At 43.5% G+C, this 27,147-nt stretch overlaps 1 protein-coding gene across 4 annotated transcripts in view; it reads left to right on the forward strand.

Moving 5' to 3' along the window:
* Positions 1–27,147, forward strand: part of LOC122718703 (homeobox protein cut) — a 113,194-nt gene that overhangs the window by 49,136 nt on the left and 36,911 nt on the right. For all 4 annotated transcript variants that reach the window (XM_043943966.1, XM_043943968.1, XM_043943969.1 and 1 more), the window contains exon 3: positions 6,567–6,767. In XM_043943966.1, the coding sequence (XP_043799901.1) occupies positions 6,567–6,767 (201 nt within the window). The remainder of the gene's footprint in view (positions 1–6,566; positions 6,768–27,147) is intronic.

The raw sequence follows: 27,147 nt of genomic DNA on the forward strand, positions 1-27,147 counted from the left end.
CTCGATTTTTTTTCTCCCCTCCTCCTAAACGAATATTTAAATTTCAAGAAATAGAATCTACCTCCCCCCCCCTCCCTCCCTCCCTCTCCTTCTCCCTTTTTTTTTTTCTTTTTAATCAACCAAAAAAACCTCTTTTCTTTTTTTCAAAAGATCGTATTTGAAATGTAACTCGAATCCCTGTCGATCAGGGCTCAATACCAATATTGACTCGAGCCTTCCAGATCGATCGAATCTGAGGAGGAGAGGAGAGGGAAGGGAGAGACTCGCTCAGAGGGTGATCTGGAACGAGTCTGGAACAACCCGAAAATTGCCTGAATAAGGATCGTTTGTCCTTATCCGCGGTGTAAAACACGGTGGGAGAAGGGTGGAAGAAACGGGGGGCGGGAGGGGGAGGGGGGCGTATGATTACGTATCCGCGATCCCGACTCGGATCCCGAGAGGAGATGGGCCTCCTCCTCGAAAGGAGGATGAGTGGCCGTGTCTAATGATGTTTAAGAAGGGGGCTTTAATTTTTCATTAGGACAACGGGATAGTAAGAGGGAGGGGAGGAACTTCAAAGGGGTTCGTTCGTTTTTTTAACCGATGCCTCGGGGCTAGTCGTCCTAAGGGGGAAGAGGGGGAGGGGGAACTGACGACGGGCACAAGGCCCGCCCGCCTGGCCATTGTCGTCGCCGTCGCCGTCGACTTCTATCCACCGAACCCCTCCCCTCCCCTCCTATATTGACATTTCTTAAATATCGCCTCCCCCTCCTCGCCTCTGCAGACGAGGAGCAGATCTCCCTCGCCACCCCCCTCTAACTGTGTGTTGAAACTACTGCGCCTCCCCCTCCCTCCCCCTCCATCCACCCCGTGCACACGTGGGAACCTGCGCCACATGGAGTGTGCTTGCTGTCCTCGAAGCCGCACATGCTTCGAGAGAAAAGCAAACGGAGGAGGCGCGACCGACGGTCGATGACCCTCCGAAAACTATCTCTTTCGAGTTCGGGTTTGTCGCGTTGGGATATCATATACCCCTCGAAAAATATATATAATACAGCGGGCAGGGATGATGATAATGATAATGGTGATGATAATAATAATAATAATAATAATAATAATAAATGGCCGTCGAGAGGACAATATATCGCGAGGGTTTGACTGTTCTTAGAGGGAGAAAGAACGCCTGGTCCCCTCCTAACGCCCCCCTCCTAGCGTCCCCCTCCGTTGGTACGTCACACGAGCATCCTTCCGCTAGCCCTTCAACCTAGGCAGCCAATCAACCAACGCGCCATTTTAATCAGATAGAAACAAAGAGCGGTGCCTATCTATCTATCTCTCTCTCTCTCTCCCTCGTCTGTTTCACTTCGGCCTATTCCTATCCGCGAGCGTTGCGTTTCTCTCCAACAAAAGTGTCGCGAACAAAGCGCGAATTGGCATCGATGGTAATTCCATGGTGCGCTCGTAGAAGAGAGAGAGAGAGAGAGAGAGAGAGAGAAAGAGAAAAGAAGGATTTCTCCCTTTGCGGGGGTGGGGGAGGGGATCTTACCCCCCGCGAGAGGGGTGGAACTCTCTCTTTCGCGACCCGTGTGCACGCTTCGAGTGTTTCCCCCCGCCGCGTATTGCAGCGTGGCGGCGGGACTTAGAGCCGGTCGATATCTTAATAATAAATACAAGAGGGGTTCACCCTCTGATGGCTGGTTGGTGTGAGATTGAAGAAGGGGGAGGGGGAGGGTACGGCGCCACGGCCGTGTATATCGGGTAAAGAGAGCCTGCGCCCGTTGGATGGATGGGGTGGCGCGGGAGAGAGGGAGGGAGAGGAGGTGGAGATCATTCGCACCTCGAGGTGTAATGAGAAAATTTGAAATATCACGACCGTCTCCCCCCCTACCACCGGCCAAAAAAATATAACACCGCCGCTAGTCATAAACGGCTGATCCACCACCCCCTCTGTTGTACCACGAGGCAGATTATAAAGAAGGCTGGTGGTAAGGTATTCCTCCCTTTCTTGCCACCACCACCACCCTCGCTATCACCGTATAACGTCTCTCCGTGTTCAACGGGGCAACCGTCGATCGTACTTACACACACACATATAGACAAGTACACACACGTATATATATATATATATACATGTATACGCGTAGTTTGCATCCGATCGATTTACTTTCCTGTATCGATCGAGGGAAATAAAATTGGTAAAAATATCGTTTCGATGGGGTCACCAGACGGACGGTGGTATTTTTGAGTCGATCTCCTTTTCGAATGGAGTTTTCCCGTGTTCTCTAACGTGTATTCCCTCCCATTTACGAGGAGGTAAGAACGATCGGTTGTTTCGTTTTTATCGTCGAGATGGTGTGCGAACGACGCATAATTATTGGGCGTTACGACGTGTCAAAGGTCAAAGACGGAAGAAGTCGCGAGTGGTTGGATCACGCGAATCTGGAAAATGAAACCGAAGGCGTAGTAAAACACGTCGTAAAGGTAAACGATGCATTTCATGTTAATTAGATATTCGTTTTAGTGGGTTGTATAAATTGCTTTATTTAGCAGCCGCCTGAATGCCGTGGATTTCCTTTTATTTCGAAAAAAATATAGGGGGGAATAGCGTGGCACACGATCATTAAAATTCATTTCAATAAGAGGTTTCAAAGGCGGTATGTGGAAACGCCTCTATAACGTCTCAGAATAAATGAGTTACTTCGCTGTAAAACTCGAGGTGAAAGCACGTGTGAGATGTTTGAAAATAAATTTTCCATTTACAAAGCAAATCGAAAAAAATGTATTTCGGTACGTTGTTGTTTGAAATTGTTACGCTCGTTTAATGTGGAAATAGTTTTCTTCTACTACGATACGAGCGCATGATACCATTTCAATTCTCTTCTCCAAAGTTTCCTATACCATTAGTAAAAGAGAGGGAAAAAAATCCTATTTCTTTTTCTAAATAATTATATTCAAACATATATATATATATATTTCATTCTACGTAATAAAGTTAAATCGAAGCATCGACCTTGTTTCCGTTGCTTTTTCCAAGACACAGAGATTCAAGAGTCAAGTGCTATGGGCGCATCGAAATACATACATACACATCGATCCAACCGGAATTCCCGATGGGTCTCGCGCATTAGTCAACCGTCACGAAATAAATAGTAGAAAAGAACGGTACACGGTGATGATTCGGGGGCTAGGGCGTAAAAATAGAAAGACGCGCGGCGGGGTGGGTGCGCGAGCCGCGAGGGAGGCTGATCTATTCGGGATATTCCGGCGGCGGGGCACAAAGAATGCTCGGCGTTTGACGGGCTACGACACCGTGCGTCGCCAGCTGCGACACTCGCATGCCGTGCGCTCGTGCGCGCGCCAACACGCCTATACGCTATGCCAACTTGCACGCGTGGTCATTGGCGGTGGCCCATTTTCCTTTGTGAACTGTGACCACCGAGATTGCCGAACTTGCCGACGTCGAATTTCGAAAGTGAAATTTCTCTTTTTCTTTCTTTTCCGATCCATTGGCGATACTCGATAATTGTGCCTACGCTATATACACCGGATCGTTCGAAAGTTGGTTGGAAATTTTTAAGAAAAAAATTTTTCATTTTTCTTCATTCGGAAACAAATGTTTGTCGAATAATAGTAAATTATTATTAGTCCCTGAACAATTAGAGTTTGAAAATAAACGATCCGTTTGATATAACAATTGGAAATTTATAGCGTTGGTGAAACGAAACAATGACATTTATAGGTTAGTACTCACGTTATGTCGAAGACTAATCTTGCAGTATAACATAACCTTACCAAACTTGTCATCCATCGTTCCAAAAGCACATACATATATACACACACATACACGTGTAACAACACCACAACTTATATAGTAGCAAAGACGACGAATACTATTCACGCGTATAACAATCTATCGATAATGAAAATGATCGTCGATGTAAAAATGGCGTCTTCGCGTCTTTCAAAGAGAAAACTTGGCGAAGAGAAAGAAAGATTTGAATTACAAATGACGGATATACGAGGATATACGAAACCGTGTGGCCGCGAAATTACAACAAATTACGGGGGGTTTAATTACACGACACACGAAGTTGTTGAACGTAGAGAAAACGTGGAAACAAGCATTAACACGACAGAAACCGATCGATGCCCTGGTAGTTGATCCAAAAGTGCGTGACCACCGGTGCCTAAAAGCAGCCCCGAAGCAGTTTCTTGCACACGCGGAACGTGCAATGAGCCGCGATTCCGTATATCGAATCGGTGAGTGGCGATCGATCGATGCTCGGAACACCGTGCAAGTCGGATAACCGTCAATTTGCGATGGGATATAAGACGAGCGTCGGGCCCAAGACGAAACGCCTCGACGTGATCGAAACTCACCTCCCACCACGCCCTCTATTCAGAGTCGAAAGGCGAGTATGTACGTAATTGGTGCTGTCTAACTATCGAATCGAACAGGCCGCGTGTCGATCCATCGAATTTGCTTCCCAACTATTTTCAGTGATCATGGCGACTTTACGAATAACGCGTGGTCGCTATCTTTCTCGTGTCGAAATATACGTGCCGTTACGTTTATTGTGAAAATACAAAATCGTTCGTTCGACTTGTATCCTCTCGACGTAATTATTTATTAGTGAGCGTATCAACATGTATCAATATTCTTCGAGATGGGAAAATTTTAACCTAACCTTCTCTCAAATTGTCGAAATCTTGGATTATATTTTCACGATTTTAAGCTTTTAACCGGTAATGTACATTTTTTTCTTTTTTTTAATAACAATCCCCCCTTTTCTCTTTTTCTTTCGATATTTTCCATTCTGTACAAGAATGATGTTCGAATCTTTTTTAACAATCGACCACATTTAAGGACGTTTAAAACAATTCTCGATGCGTTTCCTTCGCAATATTCGCATTTAAACGATCGACTTCGACAATACGCGACGAGATACTTGATAGATAATCTATCGGAAATCAACGATCGTTGAAACGTATCGAAACGAACAATCGAAGCAAGGAAGCAGCTTGAAAAAGCCTCGAAGTAATCGAAAGAGCGGAAAACGTTGCTCGAGTTTCCCCGTAATCCCATAACTTAAATTCTTAACAGCCGATTATTGATAGAACAACGACAAAAGCAATGTCGTCAGGAACGTTCAAAGAAGCCATTATCTTTCAACGACTTCCGCCGCTAATGTGACGATCGCGGACGGTACGGATCTTTATCGGCGATCTTCTCGATCCTCTCCTTAGCTCCGCTCGTGTTCTCCCCCCACTTTTCCAGCTCCCGTGACAAATACACAGGACGAGTCCCGACAGCCTATCGATACTCGGTCCGCCATTTCAATGAACGTGCATCGCGCTCTCAGATATGTATTTATGCTTCCCGTATCATTTCGTAATTATCGATAACATCGTCAAGGCTTTTTGCAGGAAACAATGGGTCATTACTATAGCTACCTCGTACCTCTCCCCAACTCTCTCTCTCTCTCTCTCTCTCTCTCGCACACACACCATCGTGTTTCTTCTTCCTTTTTTCCCTCCTTCGTCTGAACCATTTGGATGACTAGAGTGGATCCTTTCGTTTCGAAATTTGTTTACGATCTTACCGCTACTGCCTTCGAATAGGAAAAAGAAAAAAAAGAGATTGGTTTCGTTGCAAATTTTCCACGCGAGAAAATGCGATGCCACGATAGATTACGGACAATAATAAAGTGGCGTAATAATAAAAATCTGTGTGCGTAAGATAAAGAAAGAAGAGAGAGGGAAAGAGGGAATCGGTTCAGATAGGATTACCGTGGAAAATATAAATAATACAATGAACGTGAACGAACGTTGTATAGAATGACTATGTACGCGATTCCGTGTTACCGTACAATTTCAAATCGAAGAGGAGAAGTTGGCGTCGTTGTTTCGCGGAACGATCGATCGAGCTTCGATGCATCGGGCAAAAACTGACGTGTACTTGTTGCCTTGGCTAGACCACGCGGCGTTCCGATATTTTACCACCCCGATTCGCGATTTTACTTTAATTGCCTCCAGATGCCGATTGATGACTTTCGGCATGTGCCGTTGTCGTCGACAAGATTTGTCGTCGATCCCCGCACGTGTTCGTCGTTAAAGGAATCGTCGCGATCGTTTCTCGAATTAAAAAAATAAATCGAGCCGTGTACCGAGAACTGCGAGAAAATTTTTTTCAAATTTTTAAAGATCAAGAAGAATTCCTTCTTTGTTTAATTTTAGAAGAAGAAGAAGAAGAAGAAGGTATAAATATTCACGTTTCATATAGCAGATATAACTCTCTTGTTGACCAAATATTCATAAGATCGATAAAGTAAAGTTAGTAAAATTAGATCGCTTTAATACCGATGAGATGATTATGAATAGAAAACTCGATTAATCGTAAAATTCTATATTCGCGAATACAGTTTCAAATATTTATACTTATTAGCACGTACGTAAGATATAATTAGGTGGAAATCGTAATAAATATAATTCTATATCGAAGGTATAATTTCTCGAAATATACAATTCGAGATATTTGACATAAACATAAACGTTGATATTTATCTCGCGTTTCGTTCGATTTTCAGAGGGCGACATTGGCGGAGAAGGAAGTGTCCGCACTGAAGGAGCAACTTGCCGCGGCGAATGATGGAAATTCGAAGACTGAGGGACACAAATTGTCTCAGACTCCACAGGGAAGCGATCAGCAGCAGGTGCACGATGCCAGCAATCCCAGGAGAACGCCCAACACCAACCTGGAGCAGGAACTGCAAGCCAAGGACAAAGAGGTGAGTCTCTTCTCTTTTTCCAATCCTCTTCCTTTTCTCTCTCTTACTTTTACCAATCTCTATCCATCCTATACTGCTAAAATTTTAACCCAAGAAAAGAAAAGGAAAGGAAGCAAACAAAGAGAGAAAGAAGAATTCGAGCCGTTTGAACGTTAAGTTTAATGGGGACTTTTTCATCCGTAAAAAAAACTGCGTGTGGTGTAGATACGGGCACGGGAGCACTGGCAACGGTGTAATTCCACCGTTGAACTGTTGTCGCACACCAACGGCTTTTCCGCTGCGTGCGCGTTCAGCCGAATGACTGACGGAGCACTCGATGGAGCACGTGGGTGGGCCCTGCCTCCCCTCACCGCCCAATCGCTTATCTCTCCTTCGCTCGCTCCCGATCACCCCACCCCCCTTCTCACTCTCTCTCTCTCTCTCTCTCTCTACCTCTACGCGGAACGTGCGCATAACTCCCTCCTCCCCGCGCCGTGAAATTCACCCCCGAGTGCACTTCACCTTCAACCGATTCGCGATAAACGCGGGTGAAATCACGCTTTCGGTACGCAAAGTGTGACTAATGGCAGCCGGCGGAACCGACGGAATTGGTAATGAAAGAACCGTCATAAATAGGGAACGCGCGCTGGGAGGGGGGGAGAGGTTCGTCGGTTCATCGTCGATGAATATTCAAGAATATTTTGACGTCGGAGAGACGTCGGATCCGTGATCGATCACTCGATTATTATTTCGGATACCGGTTTCACTTTTCGAATACGTATCCCACCGAGTGGGATTCAATAAACGAGAGAACGAAGCGAGTGTTGAAAAATATAATCGTGGCTCACTTTTCCTCACCGAAAATTATTCCCTTCGAACGACAAGATATTCTCCTTATAAATAAAAATAACACTCTCCTCTCCACGAAATATTTCCACGAATACCAATACTATTATACTTTATACATCTCTCTGTCGAGAAGAATCTCGACACCCGAATCTCGAATTCGGAGGGGGAGAGAAAGGACACGGAAAAGTGGTCAAAACCCTTGAGCCACGGTTTACGGAGCTGAGATGGTTCTTGCAAGAACCTCTTTCTCTGTTGTTGCGGAGGAGGGTGCATAATGCGAGCGGGGGAGCGAGTCCTTTAAACAAAGGCGAAAACACTTAAAAGCCGCCTATGCCTGTGGGCGGGGTGGCGAGAAGCGAGAGAGAGAGAGAGAGAGAGAGAGAGAGAAAAGGAGCGATAAAAACACCGCTAAGAGTTCAATAAGTATCCTGCTTAGGGCCAATAAACCCCTTTCCACCCTGTTTACCACCACCACCCCCTCCCCGATACTCGTATTGGAACGGGGAGGAAAACGAGAGTTGTAATCTCGAGCCCGATAATCCAACCCCTCCCTCCTCCCCCTCCTCATCGCTTCACTTCTCTTGGAAGGGAAGGGAAGGGGAAGGGAAAGGGAAAAGGGAACGACGCCTTTTTCACGGATAAGAATTTGCTCACCGGAACAATGTCTTTATTGAGAAGGCATCGCTCAGGGGATGATTTTTATTATCCTTCGATTAAGGAGAAAGGGAGGGGAGGGGAGGGAGGTATGCCGGCCACGATAATGAGGAGTAAATAATGTAGCGACAGTGTAGCAGGGCAAGGGGGAATGGGGGAAAGGAGTGGAGTAGTTGTTCGATTATCCTCGATAGAGGGGGAGGGAGGGACGTTCGAGAGGGAGATTTTATGAAGCGTGGAAATCAATTGGATGGGAGTTGGATTCCGCGTTTATTTTCGATAGAATTAATTTTTTTTTTTTTTTTTTGTTTGTGCTCTTCGATATTTTCTTTATTATGTAACGGAAAAGAGGGGGAAATTCTTGAAAATAAATTCTAACCGCACGTGGGTGTGTGTTTTTTTTAGTACAACTAAAAACTCGGGAATGCTCTCCTGGAACATTTCCAGGAGAGGTGGAACGAAACTTTAACAAAGCCGTTAAAGTGGAAAGTGGAGGGAGGGGAGGGGAAGGTGAAATAATAATTTTGCTCGATAAGCACGCGATCGAGGCAAGGCTGACTTCTCCGTTCCGATGATACTTTCTAACGGAGAATCGGGGCAAACATATTTGTGCGATCCGATCGTAAATTTGTCGGAAAGACGTGGCAAACAATGAAACGATGACGGCCGGGGATCATTTGCTTTTTATCCGTTCAGACAAGACGGCAATAAATGAATTTATTATCGCAACTTGGCAACGGCCGATATACATAAGCTTTCACATTTTCGAAAAATCAGTCTTTCGTATCGCGAGAAATTGATGACAACCGCGAGATAAAAGGGGGCGAGGATTTTGTCAAATCACATGCACAGATAACGATCGAGTTTAATACGCGGTTACGAATTCAATTCAGAGATGCTTACACCGAGTCGAAGAATTATTATTATTATTATTATTATTATTATTTAAGTTGCGAAATATCGTGAGCCATAGATAGAATTAACAATCTCCATACGATTTGATAAATTATTTATTTAATAGAAGCGTTGAATCTCGTGAATTTCGAATCTCGTATTATTCGACACGATTTCACGACGATTCCACGATGGATCACCATGGAAGGGTAATTAGAGATCCCTTTGGCCCGCGTCCCGGATGATTGACAGGGCTGTTCGCACCCGTGACGCGTGAACCGAGTCTTTGATCTGTTCCTCCGGAGAGGAGAGGAGAAAAATCGCGGGATTTCACGGGGGAGGGAAAAGGGTATCGCGATATTAGACCGGCTAACGACTTTGTTCCTCCTCCCTGAGACGAGATGAAAGAGGGACAACGCGCCGCCCGATGCCAACGCAAATACGCTCCACGAGTGTTTCAAAACACGTTGGCTAATGTACCCAGACCGATAGATCAAGAAATAACCGGGAACGATATTCGCACTTCTCTCCATAGCCGAGTATGCGGGATATAAGATCTTCTCGCCGCGACCAGACACTTCCTGTTTCATTCCTCTCGAAGGATGTTATTTTTCTTTGGGGAGGGGAAAAGTATTTTGGACAAACTATCGCGTGTTTACTTTTTTCTTTTTTTTTTTTTTTTTAGAGAGATTTCCATCGATAGAGTCGAAAGATGTGTAAATTTAACTTTCTTTAGATGTTGTAAAATATCTGTTTTTTTTTTTTAATATTACGAGAAGTACTTGAACAAGTTTTGTGTACAACGAGGTACATAGAACTTGTTCAAGTACGAGGTGACAAAGAGATTGGAAAAAAATGCTTTATTTAAATAGTGATACAGTTTCTTGAACGTATATATATAATTATTTTATACTTTTGCAATTTTGATTGCAAAATTATAAAATTTATTTATTATTATTATTTAATTTATTATAAAATTAATCTTATTGTCATTCGATATTCAATTTATCGATTAAATCGAATTGCTTGTACGTTGAACGAAACAAGAGCGAGGAAAAAAAAAAGGTTGAAAAGGGGAAATGTCGGGCGGCCATATCATCCTCCCACCGTTTTTATCGATAATTGCGATCGGCGGGCGATCACGTGGACCGTGCGAAGCCATCGCGGAGACATCGACGGCGCGGCCATTTCGCTGTAACGCCGGTAGGCCGAGCACTCCCGCCACGATGTGTTACGGTATTTGCCCTGATACCAAGATTTGCTGATAATTACCGCTGATAAGGAGCAATCGAGTGCGCAGTACTCGCGACACGAGGACAAACAATCGCCACGGCCGGAACGACGAATTTTATCGCTCGAATCGAGTATGCGCACGCTCGTGTACTGTTGTGAAACGTATTAGAGGCCGACTGATCGGTGGGTGGATGGATGGATAGATGGATGGATGGATAGATGGATGGAGAAACCTAAGGCTTTCACGATTGCGTAATATAATCTCGGGAAAATCTCGCCGCGCCTCTCTATGCACAGTCACGATCGACCGTTTCTACGAATCGCGACAAATCTCGATCCAAACACTTTCGTTCCAGCACGCCACACTTCTCGATGAGATGGCGTTAGTTACGTGGCTGCGGATCGAACGAGGTTAGGTTCGAGTATCGTTGTACACCAGTTTCTTAAAGAAAAAGATTCGTAATTAGAACGAGAGTCTCTAGAAAGTAATCGTTTCTCGCCGTGGAGATCAATTTAGATCATTTTCTTATCTGCATCGCGTTGTTGAACGCGGGTAAATAATATTACGGTACGGTGAATAAAAAGATCGATATCGCCGTGAAAATTCGTTGTTTCGTGTCACCTTTCGAAAGCGATGCAAGCAGCATTTCAATTCCCTATTAACATCACGTCATTACGTAATTTGGACAAGAAGTTTCTTTGCTTTCACGCGTAATGGAATTTCATTTCGTCGTCGGCAACACGATTCATGAACGTATCTACGGTAATACGGTTCCACGATACGGTTTATTCCGTGACACCGTGATGAATTCGGCGTTAGTGGTTTCGGGACAAGAGGGGGGAAAGGGAAGTATGAACTGAACGGACAAAAAAAGCCGGGGGAATATTTGCACTCGAGCGAAAAATGACGCGAGGTGCACCCCGGTAAAAGAGTCAATATTCGTTTAGATATTCGTTTCGTTTCGTAAGTTTCAAGTAGAACAAAATATAGGAACTGAATCCGGAATAGCTGCCCGCCCACCGCTCGTTTTTTTCGCGTCCCCCTTCTCTCCCTCCCCACCTCCAGGCTGGCCAACTTGCGAGCCCGCTCTCTTATCTATGTAACCCGTGAAATTGCGTTCGCAACAAGGACGATGCATATGTTTCGGCGAGCAGGAGGAGGCAGAATCGACCTCGCTTTCTTCCCTCTTACGATCGACGGATGTTCGTTTCGACGGACGATCTCCACGAATGAGCGAGGAAAAAAAAAAAAAAAGTTTGGATAATCGCGTTTCAATCCTCCTCTTTTGAAATTTCTTCCGGCATCTTAAGCGTTTTTAAAGCATCGACTCGGGTGAGAATCGCACTTGAGCCAGCGCCATCTGTCGATACGCTCCGACAACATCCTTAGAGTCTGTTTTCAATGACGGTGGAGCGGCTGATAAGGTTGTCGTAATGACGGCTCTTCGCGAAAGTGCTCTTTATTATTTATCGCGGTTGCATGTCGTCGAAACGATACGATCGTTCGTCAACAGATTATCGTTTCAAACTTGTCCCATCTTCTTTAACGCGTTTTATCGTCTAGCGATACTGAGTATTGGATTTTCTCGAAAACAAATTTTCCGCCAAATTAATTCAGGTTTAATTTTTCGTATATATCGTTTTTTATAAATCTAGCTCGAATACTTTGAGAACAAAGTAAAGAAAAGAAAAGAGGTATGGCCAGTGACATAACGTACGATATTCGCGCGAGATCGATCGCGCGAGTGATTCTTCTTAACGAATATCGCGTCATTCGTCATGGAAGCATTAAATTCGCATTAAAAATAGGTCTGAAAGCGGCTAATTTCCCGGACGGTCGAGACAATCATTACAAATAAGAAGAGAGAAAGTGTGTGTGTATGCGCGCGCGCGTGCGTGCGTGCAATCATACGCGTACACACACAACACACACACACACACACGTATACACGAGGAGCTGCATGTGGGCGCTCGATAAAGGAAAAAAGAGGGAGAGGAAAGACGAGCCGGATGCTCCATCATTGTCGGCTGAAACATTAATTAGAAAATCTGAATAATTAGGAACTAACTTTTACGCGATGTGTAAAACTCGTTTCTGCCCCCTCCGCCACCCTCCTCCCTCCTGCACATGCACACGATCGTATACACAGGCGTGCGCGTCGTCGGAGTAGCCGAAGGGGAAGACCGTTTTCCTCTGCCTCAACGGCAGTGGTTAAATCCCCCCCTCTCTCCTCTCTTGCCACACTCTCCTACACCTTCACCCTTGCTCCGTATACTTTTAAAAAGGGTTTTTCCAGTTCGAACAGATCGATCGACACCCACCCCTTCTTTTTTCTTTTCATCCCCGAGATGCGTATCTGGTCACGGCGGCCGTTGATTATATCGTAATTACGGTTTTAAGTATATTTCGTCGAGCACGCGAACCTCGACGATGGAAACCGACGAGGGGCGTGGGGAGGAGAAAGAGATGGTTAAAGCGCGTACCCTTCGATTTAACGGCAACACGATCGCGCCAACCTAACCTAACCTGTATCCAAGTCACCGAGTCACACGTAGTAACGTAGTAATACTCGCACGAGTTTCTTTCTCGACCCCCTTTTGGAGGTGGGATCGCGAGTTTCAGGCGAGTTGGGCGATCTCTTTTTCTTATCGGATCACCGAAGATTTATAGAAACGAGCCGCGATGGCGTACCGGTCATGACTTAGCATCGTATACTGTAAGTGCTTGCACGAGGTGCGATCTAGAACGAGATATACGCGTGGCCGGGCGCATGCGCGCGCGCTCAATCATGTGAACGTGGCTACTGGTGGAGAGGAACTCGAACCACTAACTGAAATTATCGCTTATAACCGTGACGAACGCGAGCTCGGGAATTACACGCTCGATCCGCGCAACTGATGTATGCTGAAATATAGGGAGTTTTTGGCTTGATTTACACACCAGCGACCGTCGTCGTGTCGTGGCCCCCGTGGTCGCAACGGGATTCGAGCGTTTATTGGACGTTGTTGTGGAGAGCGTGACTGGAAGCGTGGATATTAGGCGTTTTAGCGAGCCGGCCTCGTCAAATTAATGGCTCGAACGTGGAAACGGTATTCGCCCGATTAGAATAAGAATCGATTTTTTTTTTCTTTTCCTTCCCCCTCTTTTTCCATATTATCCTCCCTGTTTACAACTTTAAACAAAGGATTTCATTATCACACGACTTTAGTATCACCCTTAGAAAAAGAAGAAAAAAAAAAAAGAAACTGTTAAAAATACGAGGCTTTAAATTTTTTAGATTCCCTTTTATTTAAATCGTCCACCACTGGACGCAACGTAGAAAGATAATCGCGTTTCGAGAGTTTCTAGCTAGCTTCTCTCTCCAAAGGAAAAAGAAGAAAAAGAATCAACGGGGAGTTGGGATGGGTGGAGATAAAGAAAACGCGGTACGACGTGAGGCGTCCATCAAGCTTCCATCCTCCGTACGCGTGTACGCTTCGTCGTCGTCCTTCCACGGATGGAAGAAGGATGCGTAACGAGGGGGTGCGTGATCTCCCCCTCCACCTATGGCGATGGAAAACCATGGCGTCTCTCGAAATTAATTTTTTTTTGCTGGCCGAGATAAAAACCTAACGAAGCCGCGGCGCGCTTTATTACGCGAAAGCGAACGACGGACGGAGGCGGAGGAAGAGGAGGAGGAGGAGGGGGAGGAGAGGAGACGCGTGTATCGAGGAAGAAGAGGAGGGAGAGGGGAAAGGGGGATTGATATAGGTGTTCCTGGTGGCGATGGCGGAGCAACCGGGGGAAAGAGGGTAGGGGTGGGTGGGTGAGACACAAATACGCTGAAAATTAGATTCATAACTTTTCTGCTGCGCTTTCTGCGGGCGGTACGGCTAAAGGCCGGCCGGGCTAGTTAAAAATTCCGTGTGCCCGCGAATATCAATCCCTACCCTACCCGCTTGGCCTTCTCCATACACACGGCAAGAGATCATCCACGAGACCCCACCTTTTTTTTTTTTTCTCTCTCTCCACCACGTACGTACGCGCGTATATACGTACACGCCTCCATCGTCGTCCAGACGGACGACGGCCAGGAATTATCTCCGTTTTTCCGCAAACGCGATTAACCAGAAACGTCGGTCAGCGAAGCCCTCCGGCCGCCGCCGCCGCCGCCGCCGCCCTCTCCTTCGCCTTCTCGACTCGACTCGACTCGACTCGACTCGGCTCCGTCCCGAATTGATAATTCACGATTAAACCAGAGCCACCCTCTTTCGCTTCTTCCCCCTTTTTTTCGTAGCTCTCGTGCTTCGCGATCTTTTTTCCTTTTCTTTTTTTTCTCTCTCTCTCTCTTTTTCTTTTCCCCTTATCTTATCTTATCTCGATTCGAAGCGAAGAATATCGAAACGAGAGCTAGCGTTTCGCGAATTCGCGATTGGCAAAGTGTCAGAGAGAGGCTCGTTGTCACCTCTTGTCGAGCGCGGTGAGGGAGGAGGGGGGGAGGTATATAGGCTCGAAACTCGCGATAATAATATAACGCGTGCATTCCTTGGCCGCGCGGACAGGTAGCAAGTAAATCGAGCGCGCGTTACAGAGAGGTTGAATTATAGTCGGATAGAGAATTCGCGACGTTTATTCAAACGGTCGAACAAAAAACGGTGAAGGAAGGTGTTATTATTATTATTATTACGCGATGCGAGCCAACGATATCTCTAACGGCCGAGCATTTTCGCGCTCCTCCAACCTTCCTTCTCTCTCCGTCTCTTTTTTTTCTCTTTCTTTCTCTTTCTCTCCAGTTTCTCAAACTTTATCTCGAATCGAGTAATATTAGGAATCGGTGGAGAAAGTTTAACGATCAAGAAATGCGAGGGATTCGAATTTTAAATATTAAAACGTTATAGATATTCCAACTACCCGTAAGCCTAGCTTAGTTAGAACCAACGTATTTTTCAATAATATTGTTATAATTCGAACTTGTGAGAAATATATATATATTATATATTATATATTATATATACGCGCGAAACGAGGAATAATTCAAAATTGAGAGAAGAAGAAGGGGAGAGATTTTTTCGAGGGAAGAGCGGCGTTTTTTTTTTTTTTATCAACCGAAAAGGGAAATCCTCTGAAAAGTATCCCTCCCTTCTCTCCCTCCTCGCGTAACTTATCAGTCCTCCGAGTTTCCCCGGCGACGGAGCCCTCTTCCCACCTTCGCTTTTTAGCCGGCCAAGTATATGATATTTAAAATTAATCCTTCCTTTGTGCCCCGTCCCCGGCTTCTCGCTCCGCCCGCCCGCCTGTCTTTTTATCGCGCCGATATGGAGTCGTATGAATTTTACTCCATTATATCCAGTCTGGCTGCCGTCTGTGAGCGAGCCGTGATTCTCGCTCGTACGAAGGAAGGAAGGAGGATGCCTCGTGGAAAAGAGGAGATGGGGAAAAGAGGGGGAGGAGGGGGGTTCGTCTTTTTGTCTTCGCCACCGGCGAGGCTTTCATTTCGAATCCTCAATCACCGTCGGTGATCAATCACAATTGAATTCGAGCTGCGAGGACGCGCGGCACCGGTCTGAAAAAAAAAGAAAAAATAAAAAGGGGAAGGAAAAGGAGAGAGAAAGAAAGAAAGAAAGAAAGAAAGAAAGAAGGGAAGTCGTGGTGGAGAAGACGAGTCGGAAGACTTTCGAATCGGATGGGTGTCTAATGATTTTAAACACTCTCCCCCCACCCTCTGGATAGACCATCACCATCATTGATCGATGGAGATATCTTGGCGGAGGAAAATTTTTCTTCGATCTCGTAACGATTAACGATTTTTCTTGTTGATAATAAACCTTGCATCTCTTTGGATGATGTTTCATTTTAGACGTGGTGGAACGGAAGAAGGGGATCTGAATGAATATCGAGGGAACGGCATTCTTTTAAATATCGCGACAATATACTTTTCCATTCAAATAAAATTGGCACGGCGAAAATCAAGATTTTTGAAATTTTTCGATCGAAAGTTTCCTTCTTTTTGGGGATTTTTATCGATAATGAAACTGAGAAGATAATTGAATTTGAACGAGAAAGTGTTGACTAGACTACTGATGTTCACTGCTGGAAAGAAGTCTGGCTACTATAATGATACTATAATATTCTTTATTTCTTATAATAACAGGCCAATTACGATTTCCAATTCTCGAAAATATTATCTTGACGATCACTTTACCTAATTTTACCTTATTTTAAATATATATTCGAATATTATAGCTCTTCCACTATTACGTATTATATATAATATTCAGGTGTCATCTTCGTCCAAACTGAACATATATATATATACACCTTTAAATTATTTCCCAATCTTCCGTGAATCGACCACTGCTCTCCATTCTCCCTCGAAAAAGTGAGAAATTGAATAGGAATACCTCCTCGTGACTCTTTTCCTAGGAGAAGAATTCATCGATATATGGACAAAACGAGACAGAATCGAGGGTGGGGAGAGCGTGGGCCGGTTCGTGGACGAAGCTTTTGAAGCCTTCCCTCTCCCTCTCCCCCCTACTCCAGGCTTGCTCTCGCGGGCCGAAGGATAATGCACGCAAAGCAAAAGGATAATTCCCCGATACGGGGACGACGAAATCCGGCCAGATGGGAGTAAAAAACTCTTATTTAAAAATGTATTTACCGTCTGGCTCGGCCGTCCAAGGATCCAGGCATCCGCCTGGAAAGTTGGCCGTTTACCCCCGTTTTTAGCGTGTGTGCGCCCTCCCCCCTCCTCCTACTCCTGCTCCTCGCCGCTTTATCTGGAGACGTAGAAACCGCAGTAGGCGAGCGCGCCACGGGGTTTTGCAAGCAACTCATCTCCCCCCACTCCTCCTCCTACCATCTCCCCCTCCCCGTGTCCCTGTCCGCGGGTGCGTGTGTGCAAACACGGGTGGGGAGGGGCGCGTGCGCGGGCGAAGGAAGCCGCGAGTCCGTTTTTCCCGGCAGCCTTTTCAAACCTTTTTCGGGCCACTCCGTGCGGGGAGGGAGGGAGGGAGGGAGAATTGCAGAGAAAACCCCTTGCAGAACTCCTGCGACCCTTGCGGTCGACTCGATTGTTGTAGATTGGACCGGTAGCTTGGAATTAGAGGGTTGTGTCTCTTCCTGGGTTTTTTTTTTATCTTTTACTTTTTTTTTAGGGAGGAGGAAGAAGAAGGGGGGACGGAGAAACGCGTTCTTGTCGCGATTGATTCAATTTCCGTTACGTTACGTTACGTTATCTTCTTTACTTTGCGTGGAATGAGATTTGGAGAATTCTTGTTATCATTCTATCCCTCTCTATCGTATGCAGAGATGGCTCCACTTTCAATTAACAATCTTGTCGTATGTAGAAATCTTAAATCCCTTTACGAGTCGAGAGACGAGTCTTAGTCATCTTGGGATTAATAAGGGATCTTGCGATTAATAAGAGCGCAGTATTGATTTGTGAACAGAGATCTCCTTAGATCTTTGTTTTTTTATCAGAAAGTGTATAAAATCATTTTACTGTTACTTCTAAGACGCTCAGTTATATATGCGTAAAATCATCTTAACTTGCTACTTGATATATATATATACATATATGTATCGTTCGAGTTCGTGTCTGAAATATTCGAAAAAAAAAAAAATCTTGGCGCGTCTATTAATCGATGGAGTTGTCTTCGCCGCGAAAATCGCGAAACGCGAGAAGCGGCAACTTTAATCGGACAACTCGATACGCGGCAACTCCGCGTACCGATTTCGAAGTTTGCGTCGAACCAGTCCGCGGAAAACGTGTATTTCGGATAGATAGATAGATGGATGGATGGATGAAACGTAACTATCAAAGTTGGCGATCGCAGCTTGACGGTATTCCCCCCCCCCCCTTTCCTCTCCTGCCGCGCGTACAACCGGAACTCAACCTTCCTCCTCCCCCTCCCCTCCCCCTCCCCCTCACGCTCGTCCCCGACGCTTGCTCACAATTTATATTACGACCGAGGCGCGCATATAATTAATTTAATTAAACGCTCCGCGCTGAAAATCGTCCTATTAGTTCGGCAACTTTTGACGGCTGCTGCCTGCCTGCCTGCCTGCCTGCCTGCCTGCCTGCCCGCTCGCCCGCCCCATCCCTCCCTCCGTTCCGCTCGCTGTTTCTCCGCTTCGTTTTCCGCGCCTCTATTCATTCCCTCTTCGCATTTTCGTCGCTTCGCCACGGAGCTTCCTTTTTCTCTTTCTCTCTCTCTCTTTCTCTTCTTTTCTTTCTGTTCTTTTTTTCCACCGAAGCTTCGAAATGCACCACCGCGTTTACCGAGGCTAAGTTTTGGAAGGAGGATAACAGAGTTCGTTAAAGCCGAATCGAACGGTTCGTTAACACTTTGTTGCGATAAGTACTTTTTTTTTTTTGATTATCGTTCGTAGAAGAAAACGAGAAAGAATCGCGAAATCGTTTTGATCTTTATCTCGAATTTCTTGAAATGGAATCTCTTTCGTCCTTGTTTTTTAATTCTCGACGATATTCCTTCTTCCTTTTCGACTTTTAAGCAGTATGTGTAACCCGATGCTCTTCTCTTTCTCCTCGATTCGGGACAAAGTGTTATTATTATCGTTGCGTCGAGCCACCTATTTCCACGGTGTAAAATAGGTTAGGAATCGAGTAACCTAGCTGAAAGGAGGAGGGGATATAGGAATTTCTGTTCGGTCGGTGTTGTAGATTTATCGACCGAGTTGCCGATATTATTATTATTATTACGGGGACCTCGCGGCCAAAACGCGAGCAGCAATATTTCTCCGTCCCTTGCAAAGATACTTTACTTGTTGAAGCTCGGACTTTCGAACAGTGCAGTGACAAATGCCGGTGTTTCGCGGCACGTCCAAATCTCGACGCGGAGCCGATTACTCTTGGCAAACCCGGAGGTAGACAGTGGGCGTTAATAGGTTAATCCTGACGACAACACGGCCCGATTATGCCAAGACACGGCCGGATACGGCTCATCGACTCGCGTTTAGCCCCCTCGGAACATCTATACGATAGGACGTGAACGTAATTTTTGACGGATATTTATCGCCACCTCTCTCGTTCTCGTCCCGCAGAAAATTACACTGTGTATATGGTTTGTCGTATCGTGGCCACTTTGTGCCACTTCTTGATTTATCTCGAGCAAAATTGGTCAACTCCGTCCAAAATTCTTGAGAATTCTCACACTTGGCTTCTCTCTCTAGCGTGTCGCTCACACGGTTTACGTATCCGTGCTCGTGCTCGCGCCTCCAAGGATAATTTCTTAATTGAAAAAAAAAAAAAAAAAAAAAAAAAAAAAGAAAAAAGAAAAAAAAAGAAAAATGGAACGAGAGAAATTCGACAAGAACGAGAAGAGAAATCGGACGAGGATTCTTCGAAGGCGAGATGCGGCTTTTCGTTAACCGGAAGGGATCGAGGAGCGAAGCGTCTCGCGATAAATAGGAATCTCGCTCGATTTCCGCCGATGTTTGGCCGCCCGCGTACAGGAGGGAGGGAAGGACGGTTGCTCTAAACTCGAAAGGCCAGTCGGCCAGGCACCCTTCTTGGAGCTTTGCCGGCCAAGCTCGGACAGATTGCGGCTGCCCAAGGAAACCACCCTCTCTGATCTCGCTCCCCGTTTCAAGGATTACCGTTATTTCCTCTCGCATCCCCCCTCCCTCCTTCCCTTCTTCCCCTCCCCTCCCCCCTCCTCCCTCTGTCCTGTGCTTTGTCATTTGCTTAGGGCCAATCTGCGCCGGAAATCCCTTCGGTGCACCTTCTATCCGCCGGATCGGTGATCGTGATTCGATGTGACTGCCGGCACAGCGGCCGGCCAATGATCGGCCCGCCCGCAATCCCCGTGCTTATCGCACCCACCCCTCGCTCGCTCGCTCGCTCGTTCGTTCGTTCGTTCGTTCGTTCGTTCATTCGTTCGTTCGCTCGATCGCTGCCTATATACGAAAGGAAAACTAAACTAACTTTATTATATTCTCTCTCTCTCTCTCTCTCTCTCTCTCTCTCTCTCTCTCTCTCTCTCTCTCTCTTGGATTGTTTTACACGAATTTTAAAAACGCGTGTATGTATGTGTGTGTATTTTTAAAAGTATGGAAGAAAATGAATATGAAGTAAAAATATAGTACAGTGTACGTAAATTGCGATACATTGTAGAGCGGTTTAGATCACTTTTTCTCTCTCTCTCTCTCTCTCTCTCTTTTTTTTTTTTGGTTATCGTTGATGAAACACGAATTTTCGATGCTACCGTATCAAAAATTTTTTTATATTCGGAAAGTTTTATTTCTCATCTATATCTGGTCAATACCAGAGGCGATAATACGAATTTATTATATATATTTGGTAGACATTATCTTCGTTCTTCTGTTCGTTTTGCAACATCGTTTTCGGCTACAAAGTTTGACCTGATAACAATCGATAAATCAATTCGTGATCGAATGAATACGGTCAATTGTGCCGACCCATGCGACCTATTTATATATACATATGTATACATACGTATGTATATATATATATTGGTGGCCGAAACTGGGGAAAGGGGGACCTCTTATCAATTATCAGCGGGCAACTTCCGCGCGTGGACCGATCGGAACGAAAAATAGTTCATCAGTCGATTCGATAATCTTTTTCTGGTGGCTGATGTTTCTTTCCTTCTTTCTTCGAATTTCATTATCTTCGTAACCGAAGATTTTCCCGCCTTCTTCCTCGCGTCGTATTATTTCTCTTTTCTGAACCTGTTCTTTCGGCGAACAAAAATATGAACCACATCGAAAATTTACGAACACCAAAAATTTATTATTCCGCCCAATTTTTTCTTCCTTCTTCTTCTTTCTCCAAATAGAAACGAGAGAGGGAAGTTTCTCATGGATCGAAATGGAATTGTCTTCTCTCTCAAGTTTCGTCGATCGAGCGTTTCGACGAATGATACATCGATCGTAGCATCGAAGGTTAGTCGACCTGAAGCTTCGATCCCATCGTTATCGTTTACGAAGAAATTCGACGCCAATGGGCGGCCCGGCCCGGCCCGGCTCGGCTATTGCGGGAAGCTTGGGGTTATCTGCCACCGAAATAAATAAGTTTATACATTTCGGCTAATCGTGAAACAGCTTACTGTTGCTCTCCTACGACGACCGGCCGGGTGCAAGGATAGAGGGAAGGCCCGGCCCCCGTCACTTCCAAATCGTCCGCGCGCGCGACAAGTCGGTCGTCCGCTATCTTCCCTTCCTTATCGATCGATCATCGATTCCACCTAAATGTCACTCTCGTTCGCGCGTACCACCGCGAGAAATTTATCCCGCTCTGTCATACTTATCGAGTGAGACGAATAGAAAAAAACAATCGTATCGTATCATCGGTGATGATGGATTTTTTTTTTTTTCTTTTTTTTATTATACACGAAAAAGAGTGGTGAATTCGGTCAAACGACGATGATAGAATATCGCGGATAGAGAATCGTGTATATATACATATATATATATATATATACGTTGGAAAGGAGAAGCAAATGCTCGACGGCCTGGATTGCACGGGAAGCGGCGGGGTGACTGAGAATAATTCGAGGGGGCGCGCCGATGATTCCAGAGCGGAGAATCGGGTAAGTTCTCTCTCTCTCTCACACACACAGATTTAATTACGGCAATTAGGGGTCGAAAAAGATTTCTTCTCTCCTCGACATCGATCGAGCACAGTCGTCCATAATTCCTCGCGGATATTATTTCGTCCGACGTTGTTGATTTCGATCGATGGACAAACTTTTCTCGTTCTATATATATATATGTAGTCGGTCGTATATCGATGGAAAATATTCTCTCGCGGGATCGATTCGACGAAGAAAGAAATTTGTCGCTTGTGTAACGTGACGCGTATCGATAAAATTAATTTTCAAATATTTCAGGAAATAATATATATAATTAATATTATAATATATATTAATATATTATATTATATATTATTATATATTAATATTATTATAATAATATTAATATATTATATATATATATAATTTTCAAATATACAGGAAGAGTATATACAGAAGAGAGCTCGAAAGTTTTTATTGGTAATTTTTTTTTTTAAACGTTGATCGAAAAATTTAAGTATTAAGATTTAAGTCCTCTGTGTTCGTGCATTGAGATTGCTGCGAGGAATAATCGATATGTGTATAGGGTTATTCAAGAGTGGGAATGGAATTGAGAAATTATGTTTGTAAGATTGATACGAAGGGATACGAATTAAGAGACTCGGTCGGTAAAAGTGGGGGGAATAATTTTCTCGAAAGGAATGATATAAATTGGGGAGAAAATTTTACGTTATTTCGATATTTGATAAGTTTTATTATTATTATTTATGAATCTAATTTGAATATGCACATTTTATTATTTTCGAAATCTTTTTTCTCGAAATAGAAATCGAAAAATTTTAACAAATCAACGTAATAAATTCTTAATAAATTCTTAATAGACCAATAATAATATTTTTAATTATTCGTAAAAAAAAAAAAAAAAAATTAAATTTCCAGAAATTCTTCATTCATAATCTTAACTAATTTTAGAAATCAATGCGATTCGAATTCTGGGATATTCTTTGATATTGTAGAAGCGAGAACTTGATTACGAGAAATTGAATTCTACGTTTCGTTATTGCTCTACTACAATTACTGAACGTGAAAATTTCATCCGTGAAAAGGCTTATTATGGAACTAAGCTATATTCATCAGCTATAAAAAAATAATTGTTTCGACTGTACGTTAAATTTTTAAATCCTCTTTTTCTAAACGTTTACATATTAAACAAAATATATTTGAGAAATATAAATTTATTCAAATTTACAGAACATCTGTTTTAAATCATTATAAATTATCGATAAATTATAATTTTTTTTTTTTTTTTATAAATTAAATTGTCGATGGTTTTTTACACAAAACTTTGCAAAACTGTATTAAAATTAATTTTTTACGTTCACTCCTTGTCACGATGTATATTTATATATACATCGAACTGCTCGCCACGTGGAGCGATTCTTTGATCCAGTCATCGATATTTATGGATTAATTTTCATCTATACTAACTTTAATTGGTAATTTTTTTTATTTCCTTTCAATCTTCCTTAGCATCTGTTTCTTTAAAATACCATTTCCAATTCTTCAATTTATCGCACGTTTGTCAACTTCGAAGCGCTTTCTAAGGAATTCGAATCACGAACGTTAATTTTCTTTGTATATTTAATATTGTTTCCTAGAAATTAAATCTATATATAAGCTCGAAACCTAGCTCCTATATGTACATTAACTGGACAAGATTAATTTTTGAAATGTATAATGTAAAATAATTGTTTTGATTATACTTATTTTTTAAATATTTACAGATTAAATATATATATATATATATATAGGCAAACAATTTTATTCTATATTAAATAAAACGCAATGTTAATTTTCTTTATATATTTAATATCGTTCTCAAATAAAATAAATAATAATAAATAATAAATAAAAATAATAAATAAAATAAAACTCAAATCTCTGTATAAGCTCAAAAGTTTCTACGTATATTAATTGTTAGACAAGATTAATTTTTGAAATGTATAAAAAATAATTGCTTCAATTATATAATTTTAAATCCTCTTTCCTAAACGTTTACGTATCGTATATAGGCAGCGAATTTTATTCCATACTCAAATCAAACGCAATATTAATTTTCTCCAATAATATTTAATATCTAAAAAATTTTGCAAAAATTGAATAATCATCAAATTGATAAATCATTCATTTTTCATCTTCGTAAAAAATTTCGTACTCACGGTCCCGCTTCCAATCAATCTCGAATTACTTTCGCGGCGGCGAAAGGTGGCGGGCCGATAGGCGCGACCGTTGGCGGCACATCTGAAATAAACATAAGCGTTGGCACGATCGCCACGTCATGGCTACGTATGGCGAAAAATCTATAGAGCGAAACGGCCGACGTTACTCACGGCCGGCGAGACGTCCGCGAAACTCGAGTCGGTCTCTCTTTCTCTCTTTCTCTCTCTCGCCCGGTGTCGCGGAACGCGAATGAACATTTATAGGTCGCCGCGGTTAAGATCGATCGGCCGCTTGTCCGATAAAAAAACATCGTCTAATTCGAATCGTGGCTCGCTTTCCTCGCCCGGCTCACCGATAATTCCCGCGCAACGCTGCTCTACTCCAATTTATTCCCTTCTCTTTTTCTCCTTTTCTTTTTTCTTTTCTTTTTGTTTTTTTTTTTTTTTTTTTTTACCCCATTATACAGATTACAGGCGGCAAGGGAAGACGGATATTATTAAAATTTGAAGATCGAACGATTTGCGGAATAAGGAAAAGTTACTCGAATATATATGTATATATTCATTTGAGTGTAATTATGTGGGAACTGCGAACGTTTGGCTCGATCGGTAAAAAATTCGGAAGCGAATGAATTCGAAAATTCGATTTAAGTAAAGTTGTATAAAGATTTTGACTTTGGGATACGTATCTTCCTTAAAACGTTCGAATTCGATGGAGGATAAATGGAACTCTGGACGATAGATCGAAAATTGTAAAATTCGAAATATACACGATATACTTAATAATGAAACTTATTTCATAGAATTTCATAGATCGACCCGTACGTCGAACAAATGACAGGTCTCGCGATACGACGATGAAGCGTAGGTTATTTGCGAATCGTGATCTCAGGATCGAGTTTATTGAAACTTCCGTCTATTCTGTCCTCTGCACGTCGCTCACCGCTCTTCATCTCATTTTCATCGAACGTTCCATATACATATCCATACACATATACGTATACGTATACACACGTATACGCGCGTCTCGCGCGTTTTTTTCGATCGAAGAAGGAAAAAAATTTCGAATCCGTTACCGTTCACGTTTCGTTATCGTTTCAGCGAGAATGGTGCTCGTTATTGGAGGGGGGGGGAGGAAGGAGGGGAAGAGAAGGAAGAAAGGGAGGATGAGTTTGCGCCGCGTATTACGTTTTCTAGATCGGCTCCTTCTCAACTTCCTCCCCGGCCGATAGGAGGAGAGTTGAAACTAGGGTGCAGGAAGGGATGGAGATTAAAATTAAAATTATCATAAGGGGGTGATGGTGGTGGTGGAGTGGCGAGCCGCGCGCGCGTTCCCCGGTGTGCAGTTAGTTTTAAGTGGATGGATGCTAGTGGAAATATATATATATATCTATATATATATATATATATATCTCGTGTGGCGCTGATTGGAGCCACCCCTTCGAGTGTCCCGGCTTCGATTATCGTGGAGTTTCGCCGCGATGGCGGGGAAGTTTTTCGAGATGTTTGTTAAAATCGAGCGAGGGGGTGGGAGGGGGTAGTTTTTCGGGCTCGATTTACCCAGACGCGAGAAAATTTTGCTTGTTCGAGGAGGTGGCGACTCCCCCCTCCTCCTCCTTTCCTCCAACTTTTTCCCACCACAGCTCACGAAAAAATTTAATTTTTATTCTTCTTCGAATCTATCCCCGTCCAATAAATTTTTTTTTTTTTTTTTACCAACACGAACTTTTTCACCGATCGATCATATACCTTAATATAAAATCTTTAAATATCTTTTCGTTTATCCTCGATTCGAACTCCAATTTTTGGAAACGGGAAAAAGAAATCTCTCCCTCTCTTTCTCTCTCTCTCTCTCGTCTCGAGGAAAAAGAAAGAAAGAAAGAAGGAAAGAAAAACAGCCGGATATCTCGGATAATCGAGAACCCCTCCAATTAAAGAATCATTCCGCGCTATAAGTACGAAGGGGAGGGAAGGAGAATCTCGATCTCGATCTCAAGAGAGAGATAGATAGATAGATACGGAATTCGTTCGTCGCGTTTCGTAAACGTTCCAGAAAATTAATCGGCGGTGGCTCTCGGATATCGGCGACGGGGGGCCCCCTTCTCGCCTGTAATTTTTGCCCGATTTTTATGGGAATTTAAGAATAATTCAATTACGAGTCGTGATGGAGGGGAGGGGGGGGGGAGAGGGGAAGATAGGCAGAAGTCTCGCCGAGAGATATGCTAATTCCGAGAGATTCGAAAGAGATCCCCCCCTCCCCTCCCCTTTCCCTTAACCACGCGACCGTGTCGAGATCGTTTCCAATTTAGAAATCTAATCTACCCCCTCCCTTCCATCCCTCCTTCCTGACGTAGGTCCAGAGTGTCGGTAAGATAAAAAGGAGCGAGGAGGAAGAAACTGGGAAACTGGGGGGAGGGGATGGGATGTCTCGAGCCCTCTCTCGAGTCTCTCGCATTTTCAATCCAGCCATGATTAAATTCATTAGTTTAAACGGGTGTATATCGATATTCCTCCCTTCTTACCTACTCTCTCTCTCTCTCTCCCTCTCTCTCTCTTTCACTTTTTCTCATCGAACCGTGGAAAGACAAAAATTGTGGCAAGGATCGTTTGTTTAACAACTCCCTCCCTCTCCCTTTCTCTCCCTCCCTCTCTCCCTTCCTTTCCCCCCTCTCTCTTTCACTTTTTCTCATCGAATCGTGGAAAGACTGTATATAATAATAATTGTATATATAATAATATATAATATATATATAATAATATAATAATAATAATATATAATAATATAATATAATATAATAATAATATATAATAATATATATAATAATTGTATAATAATAATTGTGGCAAGGATTGCTTGTTTTAACAACTCCTTCCCTTCCTTCCCCCCCTCCCCTCCCTCCACACACACATATTTTTTTTCATGGAATTGTGGAAAGACTGTGATAAAAATTATAGCAAGGATCGTTTGTTTAACAACTCTCTCTCTCTCTCTCTCTCTCTCTCTCTCTCTCTCTCTC

The sequence above is a fragment of the Apis laboriosa genome, unplaced genomic scaffold (genome assembly GCF_014066325.1).
Source record: "Apis laboriosa isolate Shangri-la unplaced genomic scaffold, ASM1406632v1 scaffold68_cov148, whole genome shotgun sequence".
Taxonomy (NCBI): Eukaryota; Metazoa; Arthropoda; class Insecta; order Hymenoptera; family Apidae; genus Apis; species Apis laboriosa.